The 22,277-nt window shown below is 47.2% G+C and overlaps 1 protein-coding gene and 2 long non-coding RNA genes across 3 annotated transcripts; 2 read left to right on the top strand and 1 right to left on the bottom strand.

Moving 5' to 3' along the window:
- Positions 1-3,307: 3,307 nt before the first annotated feature.
- DIPK2B (divergent protein kinase domain 2B) lies at positions 3,308-22,183 on the bottom strand. Its single transcript, XM_068915796.1, has 5 exons — positions 21,784-22,183; positions 16,357-16,621; positions 9,533-9,706; positions 7,468-7,756; positions 3,308-6,266 (listed from the first exon to the last, which is right to left on the bottom strand). Exons 1-5 carry the CDS (start codon positions 22,005-22,007, stop codon positions 5,926-5,928), a joined length of 1,293 nt encoding a protein of 430 aa, XP_068771897.1. The 5' UTR covers positions 22,008-22,183; the 3' UTR covers positions 3,308-5,925.
- On the top strand, positions 7,763-13,504 carry LOC138061807 (uncharacterized). Its single transcript, XR_011135749.1, has 2 exons — positions 7,763-8,117; positions 11,755-13,504. It is a non-coding gene; the product is annotated as an uncharacterized lncRNA (long non-coding RNA).
- On the top strand, positions 14,176-17,238 carry LOC138061806 (uncharacterized). The gene is made up of 2 exons (XR_011135739.1): positions 14,176-14,489; positions 16,722-17,238. It is a non-coding gene; the product is annotated as an uncharacterized lncRNA (long non-coding RNA).
- Positions 22,184-22,277: the final 94 nt, after the last annotated feature.

Below are 22,277 nucleotides of genomic sequence, written 5' to 3'. Positions count from 1 at the left end.
ACTTTTCTAGGGTAGGCAGTGTCCTTCAGCACCAGCTGGAGAGCTGCAGAGAAAGGAAAACTTCCTCACATAGCTCCAGAAGAGCAAGAACCCCCAAAGCAGCAAGTAAAACTAGCCCAGAAACACAGCCATTCTTTTTTAAATGAGAAAACTGGCTTATTCCTACGGCCCCTTCCCTTCTGGAGTTCTAGCTGCAGATGGGTAAACCCACTACTTTATTTTCTGTATTCAACCACCAAACAGCAACCCTCTAACCTCTCCTCTTTCAGGTGGTCTTGTTTCCATGAGAAATGTGTGGATCGAAACTTTAAGGGCTGGCAGCTTGTCACACATGCCAGAGGTTACCTCATTCAAGTGAGCAGGTCTCACAGTCTCAGCAACCACCCTTTGTACTGGGAAAACTCTCTGGAAACCTCTGTGCTAGCTTCCTAGCCCAGTACAGCACCATCGACAGCCATGCCACTGTGCTCTTGCTTTAAGACTCCCAGTGCTGCAGAGCCAGTGGCTTCTCCTTTTCCATGCTGTTCTCACTGTGGTACATCTAGCCTACTACTGCATAAACTCATTTATTCCTGTCTGCTGTTGAAATGGAGAATAGCTTATCCCCATCCCTTTACTGATGCTTTTACTCGTTTGAAGACTGTTATCTCATGTCCCTCCCTACCTTTCTATCTGTCTTTTCCTCTTTTGTCATTTTCTCTGGACCTCTGGTCATCTTCACCCTTCCTTGGTGGTCTCCTGTTAAGTGTTCAAGTCCCCCTTGAACAGCAGTGCTAAAAACTAGCCAACAGGCTCCAGCTGAGGTCATTCCCATATAAAGGAGAGCAGAAGAGTTTGTGGCCATCGTTTCTAATCCACAAGAAAGACTGGACATTGAACATCTACCACAGAAAATCTTGCTGTGAGTAGAGTTATTCTCATTTCATTTTTATTTCCTTGAAATTCATGTTTGTTTGGTTTTAATTTCTGGATGGCTACTAAGCTCCTGTTAGTGCTGAATTAGAGGAATGAAGGATACAGCAGCAGCTACACTCACCTATTGATCAAGTTAATATGTCTTGGCGAACCAATTCAGAGTATTATAGCGCTGGTTTTTGTGATTTCGTAACGTTTCATGACATTCAATATTCTTGTTAAAGCTCTACTTTTCAGATTCATGTGATAATGGGAGAAACCGAGGTTTCACTTGAAAAGAATTAGTAATAAAGCATCTAGAGCACCTGCTTGTAGAGAGCAATTGGCCTATGGGACCCAAGTCTCAGAAAACCAGAAGGCAAATAAAAAGCACCTGCAAATATCTGTTGTTGGCTGTGCTTGCCGGACAGGCCCTCACTCTAAACATGCTTTTTTTGGTTGCTTCTGATCCCAAGCACCCCAAAATGCCAGGATGTTTCCTTCACCTTAGGTGAAGCTGGGAGGGAGGAAAAGAGGAGAGACAAGACATGCCACCCGCAAAAGCTACGGAGTGGGAAATCACCCTGTCATCCTCACCCACCCTCAGTTTTACAGGATCTTCTCTCTCATGGCCCTTGATCTTCAGCCTCTGGGGACAGGTCATGAGGACAGTGTCCCCTGCTAGAAGGCTTTGGGGAGCCCTGTGCGCTACCAAACACCTTGATATCACATACCTGCTTAGGTTTCCCCAGCAATTCGCAGCACATCCCATTCCCATTGGACGTGCAACGTCCCGGCCAAGGCAACTAATCAGGAGGTACTAGGACGGCCTGGCCTTTAGGGGCACAAAAGTGTCTGCAGCATTTGGGAGTGTGAGGGGGTAAGGCAGCCTCAGAGGCTCAGTCTCAGTGCCGTTTCCCCCATGCGCTAGCCGTGTTTGAGCAAGACGGTTATTAAATGAAGATGAGGGTGCAAAGCCAGGAGGCACCCAGGGGAACCGTGCTGGGTAGCTACCTGAGGGGAATGTCACAAGGCTTTTGCTGATTTCCGCGCTTGCCACTGCCTGTGCGGTGAGAGAGAGAAAGCTGCTGGAAATACTGGCGTGGCTATTTATTGTGTTGAGGAGGACATAAAAGGCAGAGCCGTTGCGCGTGCTGTTATTTTGCTCTCTTTTACTCTTCTGCCTTTCTCCCTGCTCCTCCTGTCGAGAACTTGGCACTCGGAGGCCGACTGAGCTCCCAGGACAGTTTAACAACGAAAAACTGAGCTGGATTTCTCGGCTGTGGGACCAGCTGCCAGTCTTAGAGCTCAGGAGGCATTTCAGCCCCCTTTAACGCGACAAGTATCTATGTTAAAGGGCAGCCCGTTACATCATGCGCTCCGGAAAGGCCTGTCTCAGCAAATGCTGCCCGTGAGCTCTCTCTTCAGCAAGAGGAGTGTGCGTAAAAGACAATTTAATGACTTTGATAGCTGCCGTTGTTCCAAAAAGGGGTTGTTTGGGGCAGAGGGGCAGCTCTTTTAGCAGTAAGAACACCACTGAAACGTGTGAAGGAGCTGACTGAAAATGATGCTTAGAAGAGCAATAAGCTAGGGTGGGTGAAACTGCGAATATCGCTTGCGAAGGGCTGCCTATACGCAGTACCCGTCCCCTGAGAAATGAGAGTATTAAAATATGGCACTAGATAAAACATGGCAGAAAATACAGTTTTATAAACCAAGACTCTCTTGACATAAAAGCTTAAAAATATGTGGGATATAGGGTGGTAAGAGAGACATCTAGTAAATACGTGGACATAAATGCAGCTGCAGGCTATCCACAAATGAAGGAAGTATTCAGACTGATTGTGAGATTTCTGAAAAGCTGCTGCATTTCTTGTCATACTGTGGAAGCAAGAAGGCCTGATATGTTTTTAAACTGTTACCAGGAACAGTATGCAAAGACTCACACAAAGCCACTGTCAGAAATAAATGTAGAGAGGAAAAAATTACTAGAGAGTTCTTTTGGGGAGGATCTGATTTAAAATAATTATCTTTTATAAATTAATTTCACAACCTTTTGGACCTTGGCCTACTAGCGTTTTAAGGCTTGACTGAAGCAGACAGACAGGGTGGGCACTGATTCCAGGTCCTGACTGCCAAAAAAAGAGAAAATATTAAAAGAAAAAATTGGCAGTGAAAATAAGGGCAGATAAATATAGGGAAATGAGATTTAGTTTAGGAAAATGATTGTTCTCTGAGCCATGAACTGATTTTGTGGCTAGCACATAAGTCACATGAGCCTGGTTTTTGTAAGCTATGTCTGAAGAGAACCTGGTGGTGAATACAGCTCCCATCTCTTTAATATTTTTGAATCAATGATCGTGTTATTTCTAATCATGTAAAGTTTATTTTATTTTATTTTATTTTTGAATTGATATCAAAGTCTATGGAAGGCAGTCCTCTTCACTTCAACATCTTTGAATCGAGCTATGTAGAAATAGGTGCCATGTGTTTCAAAACTTCTGTTGCGGTTTTGCTGCCTGCGTCCAGCAACAGGGGAAGACAGTGGCTCTTTCATTTCTTATACCCAGCATTTTAGGATCGTGAGTTATCGGGGCCCTCCCACAGCCCATATGACAACTCTGCATTCTTTAATCTGATGCCAGATTAGACTGGAGCGATATGGGCTTCCTCTTGCCCTTCCCTAAGGTGATGAACTTTCTCACCTCTCTGCATTTCAGTGGGCTGCTGAGAGATGCCCTACTGCCCATGAGACATTTTTCACAGATCAGCATGGTAAATGAGCGGCTACTTTTCCAAAGGAAAAAACATACACGATTAAAGACAAAAAAAGCCAAAAAAAAAACCCAAATATGCATCGGAGAGGAGGTGAACCCAGCATGGAGCAGCTTTGCAAGGGCTGGTCCTCATCTGAGCGTGAGTCCAGTAATTGCTAAAGCAGAAAGAGCTGAATGAGAGGCCGGGCTGTGTCAGGCTGAGTCACTGAGTAACTGCGAAGAGGTTTCCGCAGACCCACGGTTTGCAAATGATCTCTGCTTGGGCATGGGCGGGCCTGGAGAGCTCTTCATCTTGGCGCTTTTTGGACGTTTTGTGGTGTGCATTTTTAGCTACAACTGTATAAGCAATGTTCCCTTCCAGTGCTGAATGGGAGCCATCAATTAACAGCCCAGAGCAGGGAGTAAGTAACTGCTAACTACAAGGAGATTGACGGTAAAGCAACGAGCTTTTCCGGTCCCCTTTTTTCAAGGGGTGGCCAGCCTTCTGCACCAGAGAGAGACTCCCTGGACAGAAAGAGGCTGGAGTTAATGTACAGTTATTAGGTAAAATCACAGACTGAGAGATCTAAGATGAAGACAAATTCAAGAAAAACTGTTGAAAACAGACTGCTAATCAGCCTTATGGATCTAGGCGAAGGACATGTTTTTCTTACTGGAAGAGAGCCATGATGTAGAAATAGACTGAAATCGTGAAAGAGAGCTGCAACAGTAGCTTATATTGTATATTTAAACATTTTTGCTGTCAGACCATCTGGGCCTAGAGCTAAATTTACCTACAAATTATTTTCAGTGGTTCCACTTCTTGAGAGGTGAAAGGTGCACTTGATATTTTATGCCAGGAGGAATAATGGAAAACCAAAATAAATGTCTTGGGTCAGATTCTCTCAGTGTCAGACCTGTGTGTACCTTTGGATGCCTGATGTGTCTACAATACGTTACTTCAACCTGCAGGTATGGTGCTCTGCATGCGCAAAGGGAACGGAGCCCTTCTCCAGCCTCCCTTTGCATTAGCCAACATAAAATTCTGACTTGTGTTTCTGCTCTTGGTAACTCTGTACATAGATTAGCAATGCAAATGAATTCACATTTTTTTCCCTGCTTTTATGTTTGTTACTGATATAATTTTTGAACCACGGCTAGAGGAGGACTGTTTCTGTGATTAAAACACTTCCAGAGGGATCCTGAAAATCTAGTTCCTGCCTCAGCTCAGTCAAATTTGCTTGGTGACTCCCGGGCACCTGAGTCCCAGGAGAGATGCCCCAAACCCAGGCAAGGTCTTGCAGTCCCCTAGACAGCAGGGAAGGTCTCTGGTGGGGCCTCTGACTCCCCACAGTGACCGTGGTGGGTGGGGACTCACAAATTCTGGGTGAAAAAGTTGCATTTTTGCTCCTACCTTCTCCTTCCTTCCTCCACAAAATAATTCACCTCCTTCTAGCTCTGAGGGCCACTTCTGTTCAAAACCGGTTGTCTCCATATTTTTAGAGAGGAAAGTGTGAACGTATCTATTGGACAATCAGATATTAAAGTTGGGGATTTTTGGTCTTGAAATGAGAACCTTTATTAGACTCCAATTACTGCCAGTCAAAACCGTGGAAGATGAAAAGTAATGATATTTGGGGATTAGAGAAATTAAGTCTCAAGAGACATGGGTTCTTTCAGCTTTTTAATGCTGTCGATTGCTTCTTTCCGTTCCATATGTCATAAAAGTAATAAAATTTAAATATTTTATAAAAGTGATCTGTAGTGGGTGATGGTAAGGAACTGATCAAATGATTCAGTTTAGATATGATTTTTAGAGCATTATTAAAAATCCCCACAAGGAAAGTCTTAAATGCTTCCATCCATCTCACATTATGTATCTATCATCTCTATCAAAAAGATGTTCTCGGTAATAAAGCTCTTCTATCTAGCTAGTTGTGAGTGAGCCAGCTGCCTTCGGAGGGTGTCTTTTTAATGGATGGCATGGAAAATTTTTCCAAGGCCAAAATGCACGAAGAAGATTCATAAATCTTGTAGCCCGTGTCTCTCATGATGATGTTTATAATCCATAAGCCTTATGTCACATCAAACACCCCATGTAACAAATGCGTCTCTGGGAGATGAGCAGTAAATCCCACGTGCGCTCTGCTTCCTCCTCTGTCTCGATCAGGATGCCTCAGTTCTGATGCAGCTTTTCCCAGCTACCCCAGGCCCTTTTCGCCCTCCGCGATGGTGAAGCTCTGAGGCTGCTCCGGTCTTTCCCGAGGAGCTTCTCTCAGTATTTGTCACTGTATTTGCAGTCAGGGTAGCGATAGGCAAAACGAGAATCGCAAGATCGCAGCGGTTTCAGGAGCTCTGCCAGCTTCGCAACTGCATCATCAACACCCTGGTCGTCGGTGAAGCCGTCCGCACAGTGCTGGAGGAAGTCGTCTATTTTCTCCTGCACCGGTTGAAGGAATTTCCCTTTTAGGAGCTTAGGCAAAAGCTCTTGACACACCATGACGAGACTCTGTTTCTCCCTGATTGAGTTACAGGACACAACTGCAGACTGGCAGTCCACAGTCAAACAGCTAAATATATCTTTATACTCCTGCTGGTAATCGGTCAGCTGGCTCCCTATTGAAGACAATTAAATCAGTTGTTAGAAACGTGGAGCAAAATCTCGAATAATCAAATATCTTTGTAGCTTAGTAACAAAACAATCCAAATGATACTAGTATCTTTCATCACTAACTACTCTGTGCTATGGCTGTAAATGGGCCAATCAATATTCTTGCTCCTGAAACGTCTATATTTTGCTGAAGGACAGAACTCCACCATAGCCCATAGAATAGCCTCATAGAGGAAGCAGAGTTGTCTATTCAATCAAACTGATGCAGAAAAAATGCCAAGAACTGAAGTACTAACCTAAAGTGTGGAAGTTCCTATAAAAGAATGCCACAAGACCATAGTTTTTCCATGTCTTCCAAAAGTATTAAATTGCTACAACAACTAACCTCGCTGGAGGCAAGACCACAATAATAGCTTTGGGGACAAAAAAAAAAAAAAAAAAAGAACAAAGAAAAAAAGAAATCTAGTGGAAAATTCTCTATCAACTGCTACTGAATATCTGAGATCTGCTTAGCTGAATATTTGAGCTAAGCAAAAGCCTTTTAAAATTTGAATATTAAAATGAAATATTAAATTATTGGAGGAATAGTCTTTGACTGGCTCTAGTTCCAGTGCTAGACCAATATAACCTTTGAAAAGTGAAAAGTAGTCCTTCCTTTTACGGAAAACCTAGAAAAAGGAGTTTGTGTTTTTGTTCTTACAACTAATATGATAAATGCACCTGAAAGTCTGATTTGACCCAATACTTAAAACAAATCAACCTACAAAGTTTCTCTTTGCAAATATTGGCATTTAGGTGCGAAAAGCTTTTACGGAAAAGAAGTGATTCAGGAAGCCTTCAAATCTGATCATTCAGCGCAGCGTATGCTGGATATTGTTGCTAGTCACAGAAACGGCCAGACCGTGTGCAACTACCCTTGCGGCACTCGGATGCACTCTGAAGCCTCCTACGGTCACGGCACCGTTTACCAGACAAATGAAACTCCTGTTGCCTTCCAGATTTGGAGCCAAGGGTGGCAGGACCCACTGATGTTTTCGCTGTCGGTAAGTCTTTTCTTGTACTTTTACAATCTAATTTAGCAAGCAATGTTTGGTTTATTTAAAAAAATAAAATCAAGAAAGCAAGCACAGCAGGTGAACGATTTGTTTCCTCCACCTTACGAAAACCTCCCGCAACAGATGCGCGGCCGCAGAGCCTGCTGAGTACCTTCCTCCTTGTCGATGATGCCCAGCATGCTGGCATCCCGGATGAACAGATGCCCATTGCTGAAAACGCCAAAGGTGCCAGCGTCCACATGGGTGAAGTAGAAGAAGTAGTTGAGGTCGTTGGTGCCCATGGAGCGGAGGACGGCAAGGAGCTGCAGGGCCAGGTCAGCGGCCACCTCAGGGGCGGCACCGAAGAAGTCGCGCAGCGGCCGAGTGCTGGCGCTGACCACCAGCCGCCCGCAGGCGCCCAGGTACCGTGGGAACGGCCACCCCTCCACGTCAGGGAAGATCTGCCGGGGAGAGTGGAAGCGGAGCATGGGCTGTCAAATCCAGAAATCCCCTGTCCAAAACTATTTCCCTGACGTGTAGCTACGTGGAGGAGCGTGCACTGGGGGAGCACGGCCAGCACTGCTGCCTGGTCATGGGCAGGAGCAGGTCACAGATTTGCCAGGTGCCTTTGGCTGTCCTGCTCCTCGCCTGTTGACCCACCTCCCTCTTGGATGTCCTCGAGCACATGAGAAGCCTGACCTGCTGCAAACAGTGGCTCTCGTGTCTGGTTCTGCTTTTTAAAGCCAGCCCACCACTGCATGGGTTCGGTTCCTCAACCCCAGTCAGCCCCAGAAGCCTGGGAAGGCAATAGTCAGTTCTGAGGTAGGTACTTTTTTTTTTTTTTTAATTAAAGAAGAAGAATCTGATATTTCAAGATCTGTTCTATGAGGGAAAGCAGACTAACTGGAAAGTCCAAGATAATAATAGACTTTAAATTCATGAAATTTTTAGGCGCAGAAGAGCTAATTTTAGGCTTCTTTATGGAGTCTTTAATGGCTCCCTCATGAGCATTGCATAGCTGAAGTCATGGCTTGAAGGTGAGATGGGGCTAAAGCAGTTTTAGCTAATTTGTAACAACTGTCTGGCCCATTTTACAAGAGACTTAGCAGTCTTGGGTGCAGAAGTCCTAGATGTTTGTGACGGCAGGGACACTGGGGTTGGGCTCACTGCATGGCTTCACCCCGTGCCAGCAGTGCAATTATCCCAGGCCTTTATATCTCACTGCTTAGCGTGGAAATCGCATAGTTGCTCAGCCTTGCCAACATAAAGCTTTCTGCCATTTATATTTTAACTTGTCCATCTCAGCGGGGCAGAGGGGGAGTTACAGACTCTTCCAGTTGCATATTTAAGGTTGCCTCTCCCTTTTCCTCTAAAGGCATTTCAGGCAACCACATAAATTTTTAAGTCTCTCTGGCATACTTTGCTCACCTGTACGAGCTGCGTTCCCCAATCTTTACAGGGCCGAGAGCCGCAGCCTTATGCCCTGGTGAGCTGAGGTGGGGGCAGCTGGGGGAGGCTCCTGGGGTGCAAGGTGGCAGCTGGGCGCTGTTTCCCCCCTCCCCGTGGGGAGGTGGGTTGGTGCTGGGGAAAAATGAGGAGATTCCCGCTGAAACACTCTTAAGAAAAGACAGGGGACTGTGTCACATCAGTGATGCCAAGGTGCCAGATCCCTGGGGAGGGATGCAGAGCCTCCCAGCTCTTTGCCTGCAAACCGACAACTCCGTTTTATCTGGAATTCGACCAAAGGCCTCTGCAAAGCTGCACTTTGCCGTAGAGCCGGTTACCAGTTGCATGCACAGAGAGAAATGACATAGAGTAGCCGTAGAGGGTTAAGCTGGGGAAATCAGTGCTCTCCTAGGCCACGCGCCACCTTAATGCTACTCCTTGGTGCGCCCACGTTAAAACGTGCTCTCTCACGCTTTGGATTTTATAAACAGGCTGTGATTTTAAGCAATGCATTAGCAGTGCAAACAGAGCGCTCTGCAGTATTGGGGACGTATAAAACTCTGGCTTTTACAGCGTGTTATTGTAACAATAATCCGTCTGGGTTCTGATTTGCTTAAGGGGTTGGGCATCCATCTCTCCCAGCAACTTCACAAGCTGTTGCGAGGCACCGAGTGGATCTTGCTAAAGGACAGGGCCTGGGATTCCTCTGCAGCTGGGCACCCTCTCATTCAAGGACTAGCCAGAGAAGGGTTGCTGAGCGAGATTTCAGCCCCAGGCTTGGCAGTGCATACCTGTAACAAGATGGGGTGCGAATTCACTGACAGCGTGTACAGAAGGCGCAGTTTGTCCCGGTCGGTGAGGTGGTCCATGTAGATGCTGCCGGCATCTGGCACTTCAGCGTAGCGCCGCACTATCCGGTCCAAGAGGCGCTGAGATGGGCAGCGCAGCATTGGGCTAGATAGACCCTGGCAAAAGGGGAAAAGGGAACAAAGGTGTTTGCTTTCCCACCTGAGATATCAAAATGTGCTCAACCCACTCCATGGATAGGGGCAAGGTTGTGCTCTGCCCACTGCACTCGATAGCCCAGCCCAAAGTTTTTGGTCCAGGTAGCTCCTCTGCCCATCAGCACCCATCTGCTGACAACGGGTGTGAGCACACGTGGGGTTTTCTACAGCAAACCCTTCTTAGAAAAAAAACGGGAGACTTAACCGCTGCAAACCTCAGTGTCACCTAACACACATGTTCACGATGAAGGGTTTCAAAATGGCAGCCCCTCTTCGTGGCACAGTCACAAACTCCGCAAACCTCATTTCCCTTTGACTAAATGCCATCGTATTACTCGGTGTCGATGGGCCTCCTCCCGCCCTGCTGGTTTCCAGCCTTGGCAGCCCTGTTCACTGGTGGAGGCCTCTCCCTTCATTAAGTCAGTGAGTCACTTCCTTCTTTAAATAATGTCTTCAAATGCTTTCCTATTTGCTTAGCCTCTAAGCAGCTTTCTTGGGAATACTGTTTGGTAAGGTCAGTAAACATGTTTTAAAACTCTGTAAATAAACATTGTATGTGGGTACATGCACAGGAAATATTATCTTTCTGATAAACTTACACATTAACTATCAAAAACAAATGTTAATATCCTGTGTATATTTTCTTGCAAACACCAGCAACAAATAAAGAATTGCTGAGTTAATGGATTCAGCTATTACTGCATTTCGCTTTTTAAATTTGGAGGTTTAAGTTGTAAAAAGTGATCTACAACTGGGATAAATGGCAATATACATTTATTTCTTTGTAGTTGAAAGATACCTTTGTTTTGAATTCAATGCATTTTTTTTTAATAGTTAAGGAGAGATAACATATGGAGAATTCCCTATAGCAGTGCAGAAACGTTTCACTGGCATTTTTCCGTTCGATAATGTAATAAGACTTTTGTTTACCCTTTTTCTTCCAAATAATGCAAGTAGCCTAATTTATTCTTTCAGATTTTCTTTTTAATTGATGTTTGGAAGACAGTCTTCAGAGGAAAGAGCTCACACTTGCTTTCTGCCGTTCTTCAAACTGAGAGCAAAGATTTGGCTCAAGATCTCTCCAAGTTATTTGGTTACTCTGAGCTAGGTCACTCTCAGCCCTTTCTGCTTGAGCTGCTCATTTGACATAAAACACTTAATTATCCAGCCACCAAAATGAAGAAGGAAATAAGGAAACAGAAATAAGGAGTGCACGACTCTCCCAGGTGGAGGTGGAGAGGGGGGGCCGAACCTGCCATACCCCCCAGAGCCCTCCTCCGCCTGGCTGTCGGCCTCCATGAGGCTCGAACTGCTCCCTGAATCAAGCCTTGAATACTCATATCTGGTCAAAACTATCTGAAAAACTCAACCCCAACTGGAAGGTCGTTTTGCAGTCACCAAAGAGCCACTTTTTTCCCCCGAGAGAATAAAACATCTGCCAAAAATATTTCCCACCAGGTCTAGTTACAATTTTTCATACAATTCTGGCCTCTGGTGTGGCTTTATCGAGGAAATATTTTTTCAAGTAATTTAAAAAAAAAAAGCCTAGATATGGGAGGGAAGGGGATGGTTATGGATTTCTGTCTCACGGCACTTGCAGACACATTATGGCTGACTTTGTCACTTTCCCTTTGGGGGAGAAGTGAGAAAAAAATGAGCACAACTGAACATTGTTAAATAAGAGATAAACGGTGGAGAAATCTCTTGCAGATGAGCGTGTATGCAAATATTTGCAACCGAAGTTGGAAAGCCTTGCTGCCTACAGGAGTTTGTAATGCAAAAGCTGAGACCCCTAACTGTATACACTAGGAACAGATATCCTGAGAATGTGGAAATATTGCAATTAGGAATTCTTCTAAGGTCAGAGCTTGTCCTGTTAACTCAGGCTTCGACATGCGCTGCACTACAGTGGTCACGACTGCTCATTTCCCGTGAAACTATTTTAGGGTTTTCGTAATTAAAACAGTGACGGACGCTTGGCTGAATCTCTATTATTTCCCCTTCTCCAGGACAGAAATCCAAACCACAGAGCTGTCTCCTTCGTGTCGCTCAGCACAGAACTGATGGGCAAAGTTGAGGGATGAGCGGGTGTGAGCAGGCAGGAGTGCATGATGAGCGGCAGCACTAACTCCCTGGCCCAAAAACGACCAGATGAGTCAAACAACCTTCAGACTGCTCACTCGCCCTCTCAGATGGGACCTGGCTCCTGCCAGCGGTGCGGGAGCAGTGGAGCTGAGCCGAACGCTACCACATTTGCATCAACCATCGATGCAACTTCCTATGATTTAATGAAGACCCTGGTCTGCCAAATCGTGACAGTGAAGCCTTTCAATTTCAGCAGAACTACTCAGATGCACAAAGTTTAGCACTTGCTCGAGTGTTTCAGCGTAGCAGGACCGACCCTTTTAGCAGAACGATAGAAACATTCCTGCGCCATGCTAAAGAATAAGACTTGACAGGCAGCCCAGCGTCTTGTTTGTGACTGACTTGGGCAGGTTCTTATTTACTTTGATTAAATTCCCACATCTATATATCTGATAATAAGCAGTTCCTGCAACACCTGCCTACACTCAGCCATGAGATTTCTCCCTAGTGCGCAATATGTGATGTGGTTTAAACTCCTGTGTATGCATATACTCTGTATATACTGTGCGAAAGTACTCAGAATTCTCTCTGACATAAAGACAACCTTTGGAAGACAACTTTTCATTGTTTTGCTTTATATTCACCCAGTTTGAGGAAGGATGAGCGCAGCTCAGGAATGCTGTCACCTGCCGCTCCGTGCACAGCTGCCCAGATGCATCTGCCTTAAGAGTGAACAAGTTTGGGATGGGATCCGGGAAGAAACATTTGGATGCAGGTGTCAAAGGACCTGCAGCTCCTGGCTGTTTTAATCCAGTGGTTTTGTTCACCCTCAAGAGAGTAATGAAGAATGCCCTGCAAAGCTGCAAGGCTGCGGGGCTTGTCCCCACTGCAGACTCCACTCTAATAATGAGATATTGGGCCAAAAAAGTGGTAGACGTAAGCACCCTAAAGCCGGTCCTTCCCTGGTAAGGACCAGTTATCAGCTCGAGGAGCTGCTGTCTATGTACCACAAGTGATGTGATGTGTACTGGCCTCACAGGCCAAATAACCAAGGTGTGTGCATGTCTACTGAGCACAGACTATGGTCTTGATCAATAGTTTCAAGTAATAAATGTTAAAGAGAGGGGTTGAAAACAGCTGTTTTTTTCTCCTTGATCCTGGTTTTGTCTGTCTGCCTTGAACGGTTTTCCTGGCTGTTCTTTGTAGTCAAAAATTTGCCCTGCAGGAGATCTGTGCCAAAACTAACCTACTTTGTTGTTGTTCTTCGCCTCAAACAGGAGAGGCAATCAGCCTCGTTCGAAGTGATGAACTCTCGAGCTGAGATGCAGGCAAAGCAGCATCTCAGCTGCTAGTTGGTACTGCTGGCTGGTACTGCTGCACAGGTTAAAACTTCCAGCCCAAGTAGCGACACACAAACACCCAGTTAAATACAGCTTGTCTCAGAGGCAAGCTAGATTTTGCTACTGAAGACTTTGCTGTGTCCAATAAAGATTTTTGCTGTGGCAGATGAAATAATCACTGTGGCAGCCAGCCCAGTTGAAAGTTGGGTCAGGCAGGGCAGGCAGTGTAAAGTGAAAAAAAAAATGTTATTTCATGGTCTGTCATTCTGATTCAAGTATGTTCAGGTTTGTTGTAACTCACTGTTCTGCAAGATAAAATTACTTGAGCCCATTAGCTTTTGTCAGCTCTCCTGTACAGCAAAAAATACAGTGGCGGGGAGTGCAGGTCCTGGTGAGAGACCACAGCTTTACAAAACAGGGTGGGTATTGTGTTGGGCAACAACAACGTGCTGTTACCGTGATCAAAAAGAGGAAAAAAAAAAAGTCCCAGAAGTACAGCTCTACAGATAAGCCTTTGCCGTGGCTTATCATATCAGCAAGGAAAAACCCTCTGACAGATCATGCTGGGTTACCAACATTTATTTGCCCAACAAATACCGCAGAACTGAAAGCAGGCTGGGGATGGGGGGAGGCAGGTTGAAGCGCTCCTGTGGTTTCAGCTCTCAGGAGGTGTGATCGGATTGGGGAGAGAGAGAAATGGAAATCTTTGACTTCGTGTAGCCAAACAGCCCAGCGGATCAGCCCAGTAACCTGCGGTGGCCCGTGCTACAGGGCCCCGGGGTTGGAGACTCACGTACCAATTTTGCACGCTCTGCACTACCGAAATCTACTGGCTGTGACTTTTTTTTTTTTTTAATTCAGACCACTGTAACACCGGCAGCCATTTTACAAAACACATATCCGTTTTTAACTCGTGATCGCTGCCAGAATTGGGGGTGGGGGCTGGGGATCCAGGGCCTCTGGGTTGCTGTGCTCTTGTGTGCATTCATGTCCATATCCTGTTAAAACACATTTGTATCCCAGTTTAGGTTTCTCTGCTTGATTTACAGAACCAAAGAACCATGAAAACACGAACGGTGCAATCCTGGGGCCAGTGCGCAAAGGTCTCTGCTAACTACAGCGTGCTGTGCTGTCTCTTGACTTAAAAAACTGCCGAGACTGCGGAAAAGTGCCCAGTGAGTTTGTCCCTGTCTCCCAACGCCAGCGCCAGGAGCTCACGTCAGGGGCGTCCAAGGGCTGGTGTCAGCTCAGCTTCCCACCACTGCGCAGGGGGGGCACTTCAAATGCCCGGGAGAAACCGGAGAGGCAGCAAAGCGTGTGTGTGGGGGGGTGTGGGGGGGTGTGTGTGGGTGTGGGTGGGTGTGTGGGTGTGTGTGTGGGGGTGTGTGTGTGTGTGTGGGTGGGTGGGTGGGTGGGTGTGGGTGTGGGTGTGTGTGTGTGTGGGGTGTGTGGGTGTGTGTGTGTGTGTGTGTGTGTGTGGGTACGCAACCTGGCCACCTTGGCCGGGGGTTCAGTGTCGGAGCAACCGCGGCAGCGCAAGAGGACAGAGGGGGACAGATGGTTAAGGAGAAGGAGCTGGGATCACTAATGACTTGACTCTACAGCACATCTGAGGTACCAGACAGCTACATTTCCCCACTTGTTTTTTGATACCCGGCTCAGTCAAGGGGAGTTTCAAGCTCTCCAGTCCTGCCTTTCCAAGCGGCGCTGGTGTGGCCGCAGGGACGGCGGGGTTTGTGCGTGCCCCTTGGGCACCGCTGCGAGGCTGCAGTGCAGGCAGCTCCCTGCCCTCCCGGGGAGGAGGTGGTCCTGCCACGCGCCCCCGCCGCAAGGCCAGGCAAAGGGATGCTCTGAGTGAAAGGAGGCTGCAGATCCTCCCTCTCTCCTCCTGCCCCTCTTCCCGGGGTGACTAGACAAAGTACAGCGTAGCTTTGCTCCCCCCAAAAAAGAAAAAAACAGAGCGCAGGGTTTCTCCCCAGCGGTTCATCACCCTTGCTTTCCCAGCCAGCGGCATGCTCGAAGCCACCCTGCACCTCGCCTCCCGAAAGGGCGCTGGCTGCTGTGGGACCTGCCGTTTGGGACTGTCGTGATTCTGGGCACGTCCCTCTCGGCACAGCCCAGACACGAGCCCTGCCGCCGCCACCGCCGCCGCCGCTGCGTGCACGTGCCCTGGGGCTCTGCCGTCCTCAAGCGTGCGGCTCCACAGGGTAACAGAAGTGAAAAAAACCTACAGCAACGTATCTTTAGCACTCAGCAAAGCTAAGCGGATGCAGCAGCGTGCAGGCTAGAGGAAGCAATTGCCTTTTCTTTTTCTTTTTTTAAATTTTTTTTTTTAAAAAACGGTCCTTTTTTCATAATCACTTCTCTCCTTAAAGGGAGAGTGATGCTTTCAGGATGAAGGAAAAGGGGGAAGAAAAGAATCAGAACAATCCCTCTTCACATCTCGGGGTCTTGTTTCAGACTATCTTCAGCCTCCATCACAGCCCCTTGCTCTTGGCGATGGTTTTTGCAAAACCGTGCTGTTGCCTTTGGCGGGGGGAGGGGGGGGGGAAATGCGTATGCCTTTGGGGATTGGAGAGGGGAGCTTTGCTTTCCCATGAAAGCCATCCACAGCACAAGACACTGGCCTTCCCCGTGGCATCCCTCAGCTCCGGCTGCCTTTCAAGGCAGCGGCTCCCCTTCTGGGTAAGACTTTGTTCCTTCCTTTTCGCTTTTTTCAGCGCGGAGTAACTCACGCAGCCCAAGGGGATCGGACGAACAACGGGTGTCGCAGAGCTCCTTGCTGGCCACCCCTCCTACTGTGCCACAGACCGGGCAGCGTGTCAGCCTCTGCTTTACACCCTGGCTCCCAAAGTGACGCAAGAGCCTTACCCCTAGAAAAGCTGTCGTCTCAATTACGGAGAAGACGTCTTTAGGTCATAGAAAGCACAGATATGTTAGCAGGAGGAAAAGAAATAGAAATAGCCCCACCCCACTTGTTAGCATTTTTGCATTAATTGACTCATTTTTGTGAGTCTGAGGTTCAGCAGGCACTATGGTGTTCAAACTCAGCTTATACGAGAAGACGAAGCCTGAACCTTATTTTTTTCACCCTGCTCCATTTTCAGATCCTTTTTACTTAAAAAAAAAAAGAAAAAAAAAAGAAGAAGGGGAGGTAGGGGTGCAGGGGCGCGGGGGCTCACTGACCTGCACCAGGTCGGGCGTGAGCCGCTTGGCCCGCAGCCACTTCTGGACCCGGGCGGTGCGCCGCAGGGCGCGCTCCAGGCTGCAGGTCCTCGTCTTCAGGAGCGCCGTGCAGATGCGCTTGTCGGCTTGGTCGTGCTGGTACTTGGTGGTCAGCCTGGTGATGTCCACCAGCCGCCAGCTCTTGGCATCGTCGGTGTAGTTCCCCGAGTAGCTGAGGAGGTAGCTGGGGGGCAGCTTTAAATGAGAAGAAAGCCAGTTGTCAAACCTGCCGAACCAAAACAAGATCCCCGTGGAGACTGGGTTAACGAGCCGCAGGAAAACGGACAGCGCAAGCATAATTGCAATCTCTGCTTTAAACTCTACAGGCCAGGCCAAGCGTTGGATCGTCCCTGAAAAGCGTCTCCGGCCGGTGGGGAGAAGGTGCCAACCGTCTCAGGAGGCTCCTGTTTGCTCTGCCAATGCTCTTCTCCCCGCCAGACCCCGCGCGTGCACGTCTGCGTGTGCGCGACCGAGCGTGCACCTGCGCTCCTGGGCCTGGCCAGAAATGGCTTCTGCTATTTGACAGCAAAAGCTGAGCGGCAGCAGGTTGGCGTCCCTGAGTACCCCCCTAAGAGCAGGAGTAAGCGCTGAGCCGAGGAGACGTACTTGGGAAACAAAGTGGATTTGCATTTCCCGCCTAATGTTTCCCTTGTTATGAACAGGGCTGTGAGAGGTGGAGGAGAAAAAAAAAAACACAAAGAGTATTGCGATTTGGGCCGTGTGAACAGGAAAAGTGAGGAAGAATTCAGAATTTCAGTTCCAAAGGTATTTCTGACCTTTAGAAATTACCTTTATCCTAAATTGTGAAGAGAAAGCAATCCAAAAAAAAAAAAAGGAAAGAAATAAATCAACATTTTAAAAATGTCCTGCAGAACAAAAACCGAAAAGAAAAAGTATTTGGAAATATCATAATGACCTTTTGTTTTGAGGTGCTGGCTTTACTTTGTATTGACGCGCGCGAGAAGGGGTTTTATATGTTTTAATCAAAATACTAGCACCAAAACAAAGATCAGAGAAAATTTCTTATTTGAAGTTTTCAATGCCACTGATACGTTGCTAGGAAAAGTTTAATGTCATGACCTAGCACTCTCTCCAACCACGAATGCTTTTGCAGTAAAAAAATGTCAGGCAGCTTTCATATTCAGGCTGGTCCTTGCCCTGGATAGCCACCCTTCTACCCTCGTGGGAAAAAAAAAAGCAGGGAAAAATGTCCAGGCAGAGAGGTTAGGAGCGGTGCCGGTTACTTGGGCTGGTCCCTGCGCTCCTCTGCTGGCCATGTGCTAGGTGGTGGTGGGGATAAGGAGGTGATGGGGATATAGGGTACCGGGGTTGACGGGTACCCCCCGACGTCGCCGTTTGGGATTTGGGGACCAGGATAAGTGACCTCCCCATGCACACCCAGGGTTTGGGAGTGTGACGGGAGGGAAATGGGGGGACGTTTGTGCTGGGCGTGCGACTCCGCTGTAGCCATGGAGATCTTTCACGAATTTGCTCCCCCTACACATCCACGGCGTGCACAGGAGGGGAGCATATGGGCCGGGTAATTAGGCTGTGACGATTTTTTTTTTGTTTTATCGGCCCCCTCAGCCCTGCCCACACACGCGTTTCGCATGTAGTGGTTGAAGATCACTGTGGGTATTTTGTAAGTAAATCTGTCACCCACTCAAATAAAGTGATCGAACTGTAACCTTTAGTTAGGCCAGCGTCAAACATTCGTTGCCTCTAAGACCTCCTAATTAAACTCTTGCCTGAGTGCACAAGAAAGTATTTCTTAATTTAATCTCATCATAAATTAAAGGTGAGAGCTCGCGACTGAAATAGGATGCACAAGAGGTTCCCTTCAGGATTAGCTGGGCGGAATTAGATGAAAAGATAGTAGTGAATCTGGAAGCTGAGGCTGATTTTTCTTTTTGACTCCCAGTCAGGCGCTCTGCTCAGAGAAATTTTGAGGGGATTAATCAGATTTCACCTGCTCTAAGTTCCTACTTCGAGCACAGGTATACGGGATCTGTTCCTGGTTCGATCAGTGGGCGACTTCTAAAGCTGGGGAATAATTTCAGGCAAATGAACTGTCGGGTAACGTTTCCCTCCTGCTGCAAGCGGAGGATGACTGGTCGCCTTCGTGTCCCCACTTTAACGTGGGTCAAAAGCTCCCCTTGCCCGCCGTGCACGTCTGCTCCCACACGAGCCCTTCCTCGACATCCCTGCTGGTGCTGGCCCTGCTTTGACTTCAGCCTCAGCAGAGCTCAGGTCTAACCAAGTGCCTCCTTTGGAAGATTTACCAAGGAGATGCAGACTGACCAGCACTGGAGGAGGCTATTCTTTGACGTGAGCAGGGCTCAGGGGTTTAAGTCATTTCAGCTGGGGACTTTTGCCAAATACGGAATTGAAGCTTCCCTGTGATCAGAGCATCTGATATGACAGGATCTTCTTTTTTTTTTTTTTTCTTCCTCCCTCCCTTTGGCTTGTTTTTGGATAGGACTTTTTAGAGTAGAGAATAATCATTATGCTTTACTGTAATTTGTTTTATATCATGGCCCCTCCCTGCACCTAAACTGCAAGCAGGCACAGTGTGCCAGGCACGTACAGGAAAGAGACAGCTATGGGCTGAGTTGTTGCTTTTCTTTTGTTTCTTTTTTTTTTCCCTTGAGCGTAAATGTGCCTTGTGAATTGGTTCAAGTGCGTGCGTTCAGGGGAGCGCATGTCAGGCAGACGTGAGGAAAGAGTTGCCTCCTGCACCAGGCAATGCATGGATGTGTGAAATCCAATGCTGAGCATTAGCATGAGCACGAATGGAGTAATTTCCTCCCCAGAAGTCCCAGGGGAGAGGCACGTGGGCCTGGGAATCCGGCAAGGGCTGCAGTAATTCTGTGTTTGGCATCATTTCTAGGCAGCACAGCACTGGCCTGGCACACTTTCTAGATACTTTCAAGATTCATCATCAAGTTGCACCATAACAATAATTTGTTCTTGTATGAAGCCTTTCAGCTCAGGGCCTGAACATCCTTTAGTTAAGACTTTCAGTGAGATCTTTCAGTGAACAACTGATTTACAGATTAAAGATTCTAGACCAACCCAAAGCTAAATGCTGAAGAAAATCGAACTCGCTTTTCTTCTTGCTGGATGATGCAAAGTATTTTGTTTCAGCCAAAATGATTTCACTTAAATTTGGAGTTTACATCCCTTTAAAGATGAAAATTAGGTAAGTTAAGTCTTAAAACAGCTAGACCACCAAAAATAAAAAAGTCATGTAAAATAAATCAAAATGAAATATTGCAGCTTTTTCAAACTTCCTTCCTATTTCTTTTGGCCAACACTAGCCACCAACGTAGGCACAAGTCTGCAAATAGTTTTGGTCAGTTCAGTTTTGCAGTGTTTTGAAAATCTGATATTTGATGAAAACTTTTGCTGAACTCTGCTTTCAGGACAGTCGGTAGGCCGGCTTTGGTATTCTCATTTACAGACGGATAAAGTCGGGCAAAGATAAGGCAGTAAAGACTGTTGGAGCACATGATGAGTCACCAGCAGTACTGAGACCAAAACCCACATCTTCTTACTCGCCATCCTTGCGTGAATGCACGCGGCAGCTCCCGGAAATGATGGAACGTTAACGAAGCATTTTCTAATGCGAGTTAACACAGAGCAGCGCACAGTGCTGTCTACCTGTGCGAACGCGCAAAAAAGTACGGGGCGGGGGGGGGGATTTAAGAGTGCAAGTGATGGCGAAATTTTCCCCATTTAACCTTCCCCCTGCCAAATGCAGTTACTCGCTGCAGAAAGCTACGATTATTTTCAGCACGGCTGAAGGAAGCTGCGGAGCCCCAACCCTCCGGTGACTAAGCGGGAGTAACCGAAAGGGTGCACCTGCGCCGAGGCAGGAGGAAGTTGCTTTTTCCCTCCCGGCGGCAGGTCCCTGCGGGCCCTGCGCTACGGGGGCTGCTGGCGGCGGGGACATGGCGGGGCTGCGACTCTGCACGGGAGCCTGCTCCCACCCGGCCACGCTGCAGAAAATAAAACTAACGGTAGCCTGGGCCCCAAATGCATCCTCAGCCACTGCAAATGCACATCGCGCCCTGTCAGCCAACGGGGCAGTGGCATGTATTGAGCGCACTGATTGCAAATCCGTCCTGCTTTTTGGGACAGCAGGCAGGGCTGGTCGGTGACAAAGCCCAAGCTGCTGGCCTGGTCCCCCTCAGCGCCACCGTGCGCTGCTACGCACCGGGCAGATGAGCAGGGAGGTGGCGCAGCACCTTACTCCGCTTTAACAAATGCAAAGTGCTGAGGGGTGAGACCCCGTTTTGCCATCGCTGGAAGTGCCCTAGCCCGGCGCAGCCACAGGCTGCCTTTTTCAGACAGCCGTAAAGGAAGAATGGATGGTCGTACAGCATTGTTAAGTCCATCTCAGACAAACCACTATGGTTTTACTATGCTAGGTTTTATAGGGCAGTTTAAGATAAAAATGATGATTTGTCCAATATTATACTACTTACATTATGGCATTAAAAATACAATTTTACTATAATCATTTTTTCTCCCCCGGGCTTTTACAGCTATAAAAGAAAGCGCATATGGCTCTATAAATCACACTAGACCCAATAAAACCTTCCTCTGCCAAGCATCGCCTTTAACTTTCTTCTCAAATACTGTAGCAACATTTTCCCTGCTGTCGTCAGATATGCTCTGCTTTTGAGCCTACAACTGATTGGATCAGTCTAACGACTGCTTGGGCAGCATATGTCTAATTGACTTAGAGGCAGATGCCATTTCTGCCTCTGCCTTCAAAGTTCTCATTGAAAACTCCCCAAAGCGTAATAATAATTTAGCCATGTCTACGTCCTAGCGCACAGGTATCTGACGTGCAGACGTTCTGGTGCCTCAGGCAGGTTGGTATCTCTTTTGATCCTAGCTAATACACACATGACCTTCTGCACATTTGTGTTGTTGCACCTGATACAAAATTATATAGGGCTTGATGTTTACAGTTAATATAGTCTGCTGGGAGCCTGCAAAGTTAAATTCCCTTTACCTTTGGTTAGTTGCTCATAATAAAATACTTCCACTGACATCTAAACAGACTGATTTCTTCCTTCCCTCTTCCCTTCCCCCATTGTTTCAAAGCCATTCTACATGCAGAAAGTTGTGCCTTTTACTCTTGCTTTCAAATCGTAATTCAGGGCTGAAGTCTGGTCATGTTTGTGCGGCTTTAAAAGGAAACAAAAACAAATTAGCAGCTTGTAGACATTAATTACAATACTAGGCACTGTACGGGAAACCTGATGATAAGTTACTCTTTGCGTTGCTTTTCATTAAAACACTTGGCAATATTAACAGGCAACTTCTGAGCTACTATGCAGAATGCTTTAAAAATTACTGTGCTGAGTTTCTGACCTTATTTCTTCTTTAAAGAACTTCTTGCAAATGGATGTCCCAATGCAGGCGTTGCATTTATCAAGTCCCAGGAAAGTCCGACCAAAACTGTAGCTGGGTTTGACGTGGGGCGCAGACGGAGAAGCTGTTGCTTCCAAGGAAGGGTTACAGCTCACAGCCAGAACGAGAAGCAGCATCAACAGATCTGCAGCTCTGGAGCAAAGACAACATATCCAGCGCCCCATCTACAGTAGCTGAGAGCTCTTCCCTTTGGAAGTTACCTCTCTCTATGCTTTTGGTACCGTCTGATGGTCTCAGCCTGCGGTGGTGAGCCCCAAAACACAGCAAGAGACGCTTGGTCCAGGAGACCCAGCCGCAGTCCCCATCCTGCCAGCTGGTCGCTGGTTCTATCGGCTTGAGGTTTGGGTGGGAAAGATATGATGTGGGGTGGGGAGAAGGAAATACATGGAGGATGCAGATAACTTGGGTTACCACGGTTACCTTTCCTTTACTTG

Source organism: Struthio camelus, chromosome 1, assembly GCF_040807025.1.
Source record: "Struthio camelus isolate bStrCam1 chromosome 1, bStrCam1.hap1, whole genome shotgun sequence".
NCBI lineage: Eukaryota > Metazoa > Chordata > Aves > Struthioniformes > Struthionidae > Struthio > Struthio camelus.
The sequence above is the reverse complement of the archived record's forward strand: the minus strand, read 5'-3'. Positions and strand labels throughout refer to the sequence as shown.